Raw genomic sequence first — 10,102 nt, forward strand, 5'->3', positions numbered from 1 at the left:
GGTCACATTTCTGGAAAACCGACGGAGAAACAATCAAATGTTTGACTGGATAGAATGAAATTCAGTCTGATTTTAAACAGTCAAATTTTCTAATAGTGATAGGAAACAAAAAACAAGGCATACAGTCATTTATTATGTGTAAGAATTGCTGACATATCACATTTTAGTATTTCTCAAACATGATAGTCGAACAATTACTTAGACCTTGTTTTAGTCACAATTTTCGCATGGTCATTTTAACAACCTTTGTGGAATGACAGTTACACTGTACATTAAGTGACCTCCATCCGTCATTGTGTTACAAAGGAAATCAATAATCGACTTTACATATCAGAGATCATGAAGGGCGAGTGGGCAGCTGAAGCAAGTCGACTATCGACGACCCGCACACATTCTACCTCCTAAACATTAAAAGACTGGTTGAGTGTCCTCACACTTCCTGTGTTCAGTGCTACTGGAACATGGGGCAGGTGTGTAGCGCCTCGCTGGCCGAGCTATACTGGAGGATGTTGTCATAGAAACGAGTGAGCGCTGCTCGAACGTCCTTGGCCCCCCTCCCTCCCGAGCTGCGGTACTTCATGGATAGTAGCTTGGAGCACAGGTAGTGGAGCCACAGCACGTTGGTATGGGGGTGGAAGCCGTTCCAGTTGTTTCTGAGTCGGACGGAGAGAGCAACAGAGGATCAATGAATCCTGAGTCATAAATGTAATGCAACAAATCAACAGAATTATCCAAAAAAAAAGACTGATTATATGCGTTTGACATTTTGGGCAAATCACAAATCATAGAGAGAAGAGGTAGATGAGAAGATCGATCCCATCCTCACATCTATCCACAAAATATGAAGCTGTATCCAGGAGAAAGTTTGCTTAGCGTTGAAGCTGCAGTGGGTAGGATTTGGAATAATAACATCACAGTAACATGAGAGCTGCTGCTGTGCACGAGCAGTGGTCGGGCACTCGTCCTGGCTCTGATTGGTGGTTTAGAAAGGTGCTGACAGGGGTTTCTTTTTTTTACAGGGACAGGCTGTTTCCAGCCTTTTATTCTAAATGAACATCTGCTGGCTGCAGCTTTACATTCACAACAGAGTTTTTCATCTTCTCAAAAGTTCTATAATAAGAAAAACCTCAGTGTTTGAAATGTCTTATCACTGCTTTGACTTTTGGACGTCGTAATGATTCACTGAGCATGAATCAAGTCTATGTTTTTGCTCTTCTTTTCTTTGTGTTTAATAGGTTCAAATTCATTTAATGTATATGACTAATCTGTTCTATATGAAACATTTACAGTGAGACCCACATTAAATGTCACAGTCACTGACACATAAAGGCACTGACCCATTCTCCTGTCTCATCAGCCTGTAGATATCAAACTGGTAATCTCCCTGGCCCATGAAAAGCTCCTCGTCCTTTGAGATGTCACAGGAAACCGTCAGATCATCTGGAGACAACAGAGCATATGAAGAGGGTTTGTCAGTTTAATAGCGTCATATATTTTGTGCATTACTCCATAAATTGAGCCATTCAAAATAAGACTGAAGTGGAGCATTATCTCACCGATCGCTAGCCTGGAGAGGGAGTAGTCAATGATGCGGACCAACACCCCTTTGGTTTCCAGAGAGTGGACCGTTCCGTTCAGGAGGAAGCTCCCAGTCTTCTGCTTGGTTGTTTTGACCAACACATTGCCCCAGTGAAGGTCCCTGCAGCAAACAGCACAAGGGAAGACGACAAACACACACCACACACTACATTAGGGCTGGGTACTGATATTTAATTGAACCAACCGGTATCCTTAGATACTATAGAGTATTAAAAAATACCTCATAATTCTGTATCAAATTTTAAATACTTATACCAAACTTAAGCCAAGCACTTAGTAAAATGTTTGCTGATTCTCATTGGTAGGTTTTAGAAATTTGAAGATAAAAGCTCTTATGAAATTAGAATTATACATATTTGTCCTCTGACATTCCAAAAGGCCAGATTTCGTTCACAGTGATCATCAGAGTAATCTGTAGTTGTCACCTAAAAGTTTTTAATGTCTTGTGGACTTTTGCAAGAATCTTTCTACGAGTCCCCTCACGATACAGCAACAAAGGCAGGGAAGAACAAAGCTGCAAGCTGGTGACATGGCTGTCAAATAAACATTCATTTTATTTAGGACGGAAACACGCTGGAAACATTTGGTGGAGATGGTGTGTGTGTGTGAGTGTGTGTGTGTGTGTGTGTGTGTGTGCACATGCTCTACCTATGTTCAAAGTGTAGCTCCTCCTCAGCAACAGCCAAGGCGGCAGTAACCTGATGAAGGATGCTCTTCGCCACTGCCAAAGATGCAAGCTTGATGACACAAGAGAGGCTTGAATTAAAGACTGAATATGTATTTCCATAAAGCAAAACCCTTTTCGTGGGTTTAGAATAAGACCCAACTGTTCTTTTAACTAATGCTGCATTTGAAACAGCTCAGCCTCTTTGTGCATTGTTTCCAGCATTCATATTCAAGGTTTTAACTGACAAAGTTATAAAGACTCATTTCAGGACAATGCTGTCTTAACCCATCGTTGTTAAAGGTCATTATTTGTATACTTATTGTGCAAATGTAATGAGCTGCTGTCGTTGTGATGCTCGTACCGTTCCATTGCTGTTCTCGAGATCGACGCCTCCAAACTCAAACTCCAGGATTAGGAACAACTGATCCTCCTCAAAGAAATCTGTGCAAAGAGCAGCAGAGAAAGATCCAGTGAAAGAGAGAAACAGATCACACGGTCATTCAAAGCATTGTGTTGGATCACGTTGGAAAGGGCCCTGATGAGGATTAAATGATAAACTGCATTTTTATTATTAAACTCAATCCAGCCAATCTTGAAAAAAAAAAGAAATGCCTCTGAGCTGCCATCACTTCAGCCTCAAAAACACATAGCAGAGATATAATATGACTCTAATGTTAACGTGCTTTTGTCTCACTGACCTGGTCTGTCATTCTCCGAGCCTTTCTGTTGGTCAAATTTGTCCCAAGCATTCAGGAAATCCGGAGGGTAACAGCCTCGAACGCAGTGGAGACTGTGAGGGGACAACACATCGAGTCACATCATCACTCAAAACTGCTGAGACGCCGACAGACAAAGGAAAAAAGGAAAAGAAAAAGGAGCAGGCAGAGTGCTTACTCATTGAGTCCAATAAAGCTGTGAGTCTGGTTTTGTTTCTTCTCTTTCAGGCTGCTCAGCTCCCTGCCAGAACAAAGAAACACACACATAATGCTGTTGAGTTTCAATTACCCAGGCATCACTAAATTGAAAGATTCACATCATATGTATACGCTTATGAAACATGCATTCCTTATATATTGGATTACACTATTTATATCATAGTGGCTACCCCTGTGAAATGTAGCATTGGTTTCATTCCTCTTACTTTGAGATTATAATCTCGTGGAGAATCTCTCCAAAGATCTTCTGGGCCTCTCCGTTCACCTTCTCACTGCCCTCTACTGGAATTATCTGTCAAGACAACAACCACAAATGTTTGCAAGGAACATTTGTGACAATTTTATTTTACAATTGAACTGTGGTTTTGGTATCACAGGGTTTCTGCAGGTGGAACAAGTTCAAAAACCAAACTTACAGTCTGTGTTAAGACCTACAACACACAGACATTACAAACCATGCAGGTCGCTAAGACTCTTGAAAAAAGAAAAGAACATTTTGAAAGCATGACAGAAGTAGCTTTAAACGAATGTTAACATCATTAATTAAGTATAACTGAACACATATAACACCTAGTACATAATAGTTTACCTTTTCTAGGCCTGACATTTTATTTTACACTTTTTAAAGCTTATTTAAAAAAGCTTATTAAACGTGTTATGCTTTGGTACCTTTTAAACTATACACAACATCCCTCAATGTGGGGTGGTACATGGGATTATATATATGGTTAATTTCATATCCAGTAAATACACATACTTTGAGAGCAACCGTATCCCCTGAGGCGTTGGTGGTGGAAAAGACTTCGCCAAAGGTTCCCTCCCCGATCTTCACGCAGCGTTTCATACGGTGAGGGAGGATACTTTCCTCCCAGGGCAGAGGGTGCTTCTGGCCACACTCTGCATACACCTTCTCTGCGTCCGACAGATCTGCGTCCTCACACTGCAGCAGAAGAGAGGAGGCAGGAGGTGACACACAAACACAGGCTGGGGATGTGTCATAACTCATTCACAGTCTGTATGTTGAACGTTTGTAGTTCAAACATCTGTTTTATGTTCTCAGTGCAGAGTTTCTTAAATATTGGAAATTTGTATTGGTCTGTCTGACAAAAACACAACTTTATAATCTTCATGAAGCCAGGATTTACTGTACGGCTGTTGTATTCGAAAATGTCAAGTGTATTTGATTTCTCTTTTAAATGTGTCATTGTTGCAGATGTGTGCTGTAACTGTGTGCCGTACCGGAGAGTCATGGCACAGCTGTGACTGGAGGTGTCTGGGGAGCAGCGTCCGAAACGGTGTGGCAAACAGATCCTGGCTGAGCTCTGCTAGAGCCGTCCGCCCCGGAGAACCTGACAGATGGGAACTACTGAGATGCACTATTGAGAGAGAACGACAGAAAAGAGAGGGAGAGATGTGTTAACAGACAAATTACAATTACAACAATAAACAATAACAATTTAACCGAGAGAGTATTTATAATTCATGCCTTTGCGATGAACCGAGAGGGCGGCCTTGAGTCGGCTCCAGGTGTGTGTGTTTGGTGTGAAGTCGGCCAGCAGAGATGAGAGGTTGAGCGGGTTCACTTTCACCGGGGTGGAGAAATTCATGACTGTTCCAAGCTCCTACACACAGGATGCAAATCACAGGTTGTCAACGATGCCACGGCTCAACCTTTAACCACTTTAAATGCTTCCTAGCACTTAACTGCAGTTAGTTGGGATTTAAGAAGCAAAAGCTATACACACATGGAACAAAAGTCAGTTTGTTTGTGATGAATGGATTCAAAAACACACAAGACAATGAGAGATTGAAAGAGTGTGATAATTGTCAGTGCACATTATTTGCATTTGGAAGTTTTTGTTTGGGCACCCCAGGCAATCAAACACATACAAGGTCCATTTCAACAAACTTTCCCAGCGTTGATAATAAATAAGGATTTTAGTTCAAGACCTCACTGGAATAAGTTTTCAATGAGAATAATAATTTCTACTTCAGCAAGGCAAGGCAATTTTATTTATAAAGCAAAGGATAAAGATAACCAAGGCCAAGTGAAGGAGTCCTTGAAGTAACAAAAACCTTCTGCGATTTGATGACAAACTGGGTCAAGGAATCTGGACAAAAGTGAAGTGCTCAGAGTTTTGATCACCACAACAAAAATTCCACACACTTCCATTATATTCATGCAGCAACATGAGTTTTAAACGTGGAAATCTCAAACCAAAACGACTTGCCATTTTATTAATTCGACCCCCCCCCCCAATATTTTGACATTTGAGTGAAGACCTTCACGGGAACCTGTCTTTTAAATGGAATTAGTGTGTAAGTAGAAGCCCTGCTGATGAACTTTGAATTTAGGAATTTAAAGACCTGAGAGTCACATGCCTGCCTGACTTTGTCAACAAATTAAAAAGTCCATGGATAAAGATGGCTTATTTTAACAATGGCTGACCAATAACTCAAACTGTCAGTCGATAAACCTTCCACTATAATAAACAGACATGTTTATGTGCATGTTGTCCTCACCCTCTGCGGTTTGTGTTTCGTGGAGATCAGATCGTTGATGCTGCAGTCCACAGGCTTCACATCGCCTGCCCTTGTGCGTGTGCTGCTTTTGTTTTTCCAACGGCTCACGCTCAGGCCGCTCACACACGCCTTCCTCGTGGTCCCAGGTTGGTCTGCGGAAGTGCTTCTCATTTTCTTGTCTCTCGGAGCCAGAGACAACTTTTGTCTTTTGGGCAGAACGTCACAGGAGCTCTTAACCACCTCTTTGTCTGAGGAAATCTTTTCTTCAGAGCTGGTTGAGCTCCACTTCTTCCTACTGACTTTCAGATTAGTGTTTTCATGACAGAGATTAGCATCACTTACAGACTGGTGGTCGTTCTGTATCTGTTCAGCACTGGCTGGGTCAGACATGGCCGAGGGTGATTTACGCTTTTTGTGTCTCAGCTGTGATAGAGTTAATCTCTTTATCTCCACAGCGGGTTTGACAGATAGACATTTCTCCTTCAGCATTGAGATAACCGCTGCCTTTTCTTCGGTTTCTGGATCACTGGACTCTGTATGAGCGACTGGATGGCAGCTGCTGTTTATTGACTGTCCATCAGAGACTGACATTCCCTCGGTGGAATCTCCTGAACAACTGAGAACGTCTGGGTCATCAATGTTATGTGTGTAGTCATTTTCAGACTTGACTGCATCTAAACTATCAGACCTATTATTACAAGGCAAAGACGAATCCTCATGCTTTGTCATTTGTGGCAAGGTCAATATTTCAAGCTGAATGGTGCACTTCTTTGCAAGACATTTGTCCTTTACTGCTGCAGCCTTCGCTTCAGTAAACAGTGTTTTCACAGGTCCGTTGGCCCTTAAGTGTGTGTCCATAATAAAATCAACACTGCTCTCGGCATGGTGAGTAGATTCATCATAAAACACTGAGGCTGATGAGCATTCCGGCGGCTGCTTGCAGGAATCTAATGAAGGTTCAGTCACTGATACTGCCTGTCCAGTGGACTCAAAGCTATTTATCAACACAAAATGATCTCTGGTTGTATTATCAGTCACTGATAAATGGAGATCAAATGGGGTTTGACTGCTGCCCACTGACAGTGGATCATCATCTGAGCTCAAAAGTCCCAAACAGGATGAGTAGGTTGTTTGACTGCAGAGCTGAGTCATGGTTAGGATGTCTAATCTCTCCAGCTGCACTGTGCAGAGCTTGGTCAAACATTGATCCTTCAGAGCCTCTATCAGCCACTCCAACCCTCCTGCTGCGGACACAAACTCACAGCCGTTCTCACTGTCTGAAGAAAGTTGATTTAAACTTGATAAGTCATCGCCATTCCTTGTCTTTGAATTTTCACTGTAGCTTTTAGCGTCCTCGCTACAGCTGCTCCTCTTGTTTGTGCTTGTGTAATCCGTAAACACATCACCGGACAGCTCTTTGTGGTGATGCAGGTGTGGTACTTGCTCACCAAGGCTTGACAGCAGCTTCACCTCAGAGTGGAGTTCAGTGGACAGTGCAGAATGTGGTTCAGAGACAGGCTGCCCTGGTGAATTCAAATCTTCTTGAAATGTGCTGATGACACCTGTAGAGCTCACTGACATAGATGGAGGAGAGGAGGACTTATCATTAATGGGGATGGGTTTAAGGTGGGGATGTTTGCTGAAGGATCCTGCTGAGGGAGTAGAGCAAAAGATGGGGTTTCTGGGGGAAGGTCCGACACTGCAATCTGCTGACTCATTGAGGGATATCTCTCGGAGGGGGTTGGTGGCAAAGCTAGAAGTCCCTGCAGCATTCACTGAGTTCTCCGGACTCGACACCAAAAACACTGGAGGGACCTTCCTCTTCCTCCTCGTATGCAGACGGGTATGATTGGAACGAAGGGCTCCAGAAGTGAAGTCATCTGAGGAGTTAAGTATACTGACAATCATTTTTTGGAGTTTGGGTTGGACAACAGCTCCACATCTGCGGCGAGTTACAAAGCGGCCCACAGAACGATGGTGAACCCTAACAATAGAAAAGCAGAGGAGGAGGAAGAGAGGGAATGGTTAGAGAAATTACTAAATTATCTAAATAAATCTTCACCCTCCAGACCTGAGGACTGACTCCTCAAAGATCTTTAACTGGTGTGTTTCAAAGGAAATAAACTGAAAAATGGGACCCTTTAAATGTGAATGACAATATTAAACCTACAAATGAAGGGCATATTAATAATGGTCCCTGCCATCAATAATCCTATGCAACAAAACATGCCAAACAAATCAAAAGAATAAAAGCTTCAAAATAAATAAAATATGTAAAACATCTTCTTACCATTGTTATTGATATAGTTTTGTACATTGTGAAATCTATATTGCTATGGATACCCATAGTAATTTTCCAAAGTGATTAAAAGGAAATGGTTGAGCATGTAACATAGATGGATTCTCATAAATGATTTTTTGTGACACTTAAGGGCTGACCTCGAGTCTTCTTCACTCTCGATGGTCACTGGAACCTGCTTCTTTTTCTGCCTAATCAAAACTCCTGGTACAGACGTGAGCTGGTTTTTCCTGTTGACATGCAGAGACAAAAAACATTTCAGAAATACATCAACACACACTACAATTACTTCTGAAGTGAATGATTCCAGGAAAACATTTAGTTGAGCCTAATTTTGACATTTTTTTTTTAAATGTCAAATTGATTAATAACAGCAGTCATAGATCAATCATTGCAAATTAGATCATTCACAAATAAAGGTGGGTTTTGTAGTAGTTGATGACAAAAGTCAGATCTGTTCTAGCCTCTATTGTATAAGTATTCTGTTATTATTATTAATTGCAAATGTCTGCTTACAGACACAGTGGTGATAAAATAAAAAAGCAAGATAGAGTCCCAATGTGTTCTGCTCATGCTTGGTTGTGCACAGACCTGCTTGTCTTGCTCTGCTTAGCAGGCTGAGGGCACTGAGGATAAGGCCTGCCGATGTTCTCCTCGTCACTGCTGTTCTCTGTCAGAGAGGACACAGCTTTTCTCTTGGCAGGACGAACTCTACCACTGGAAACACAAGTCTTCTTCCCTCTAATGATGAAGAAAAGATAAAACCCAAGAGATGAGTAGGTCAAGATACAAACCATGAGATGAGGGGGAAAAGATAGATGACAATAAAAAATGCAAAGAGACACATATTCGATTTTGTTAATCCAGACACGGACAATATATCAGACATCCAATTAGTTAAATGCGACGTTTAAGACCTATGTTTACTTAATCATAAACTGTCCGCACAGACCTTGTTGTCTTGCTCTGCTGAGGCGCCTGAGGAGGAGGAGGAGAGGGGATGACGATGATCTCCTCGTTGTTGAAACTCTCTTCATCAAAGGTCTTCTCTGTCAGACATAGCATGGCCTTTTTCTTGGCGGCACGAGCTCCTCTACGCCTTGCAACACTAGTGCTCCTCTCTCTATGACACCAATAATGGATGAAGAAAGTATGATATCAAACATAAGAGCAAGGAGGACAACAACATTATAATTAATTTGGAATAACAGTCTTGACTCTTTTAGTTGGTAGATTGTTTTTAACTAATTTCTGTAATATGAAATATGCCAGGTCTGCACACACACATTTGGTTGCTTCAGAACTGGGACCACAATATGGAGTAAATGGGAGTTGCCATTATATTTATGATGTAGATGTTTCTGATAAAACAGTTTGAGAAAGGTGTTGTTTCAACTGTCTGATCCTTTAGGAGGCCATAGCTAATGTGGAACTGAATTGCATCTTAGAAATAGTCTCTATTGTTTAGCCTACCCTCAATGGCATTGACAAAACTGCAAGTTGACACATCCTTGTTTAGGCCTGGATCTTTCACATGTTCCCTTTTATGTACTGAATGAAGTAACCATGAATTATGGTTTACTGTAGAGTTCCACCAATAACCAGTCAACAGCTTATTATAAGTTGAATACGTTTAAAGGCAGAGGTGGGGACATTGATAGTAATGAAGGCCGCCAGGAGGAGGATGGGGATATCAAACATACCTTATCCTCGGCAGATTTGCGGGTTCAAACACGGAGATGTCACCGTCTGCAGAGTCGGTGCTGTCGAAGACCCGTTTGCGGTTTTCCGGTGAAACCCACGCGGGCAGTTTTCTCCTCTGTTTACCGTACGTCTTCAGAAACAGCGCCTTGACCGGCTTCATGTTGGAAGTCTCCAGTATAACGGATGTGTTGAACTGTTCAGAGACACTGGTGTTACTCACCCAGACGAGAACTGTGCTAAGGCTATGCTAACTGTGCTATCAAAAACGACACAGATCAACTCACAAACAGTGACTGACTAAATACACCGTAACTCGGTCTAACTAAACGGCCGTTTTAAACCCGCCGCCATTGTTATTAGCGAAATAAATCTTCA

At 42.0% G+C, this 10,102-nt stretch overlaps 1 protein-coding gene across 1 annotated transcript; it reads right to left on the minus strand.

Moving 5' to 3' along the window:
• Positions 1–234: 234 nt before the first annotated feature.
• On the minus strand, positions 235–10,102 carry haspin (histone H3 associated protein kinase). The gene is made up of 16 exons (XM_062388754.1): positions 9,727–10,102; positions 8,976–9,146; positions 8,615–8,764; positions 8,164–8,253; positions 5,725–7,708; positions 4,688–4,823; positions 4,441–4,577; positions 3,959–4,141; positions 3,408–3,493; positions 3,161–3,223; positions 2,965–3,056; positions 2,628–2,707; positions 2,248–2,336; positions 1,557–1,699; positions 1,338–1,440; positions 235–653 (listed from the first exon to the last, which is right to left on the minus strand). Exons 1-16 carry the CDS (start codon positions 9,885–9,887, stop codon positions 452–454), a joined length of 3,870 nt encoding a protein of 1,289 aa, XP_062244738.1. The 5' UTR covers positions 9,888–10,102; the 3' UTR covers positions 235–451.

Source organism: Platichthys flesus, chromosome 5 (genome assembly GCF_949316205.1).
Source record: "Platichthys flesus chromosome 5, fPlaFle2.1, whole genome shotgun sequence".
NCBI lineage: Eukaryota > Metazoa > Chordata > Actinopteri > Pleuronectiformes > Pleuronectidae > Platichthys > Platichthys flesus.

What these genes read in the sequence shown, in the direction of transcription:
- haspin (XM_062388754.1), bottom strand. Translation starts at nt 9,887, where the DNA reads ATGAAGCCGGTCAAGGCGCTGTTTCTGAAGACGTACGGTAAACAGAGG. An exon ending in AAGCAGAGCAAGACAAGCAG is followed by an intron (nt 8,254 to 8,614) that starts GTCTGTGCACAA and finishes GCATGTCAACAG; the next exon opens with GAAAAACCAGCTCACGTCTG. An exon ending in AGCTGTGCCATGACTCTCCG is followed by an intron (nt 4,142 to 4,440) that starts GTACGGCACACA and finishes CTTCTGCTGCAG; the next exon opens with TGTGAGGACGCAGATCTGTC.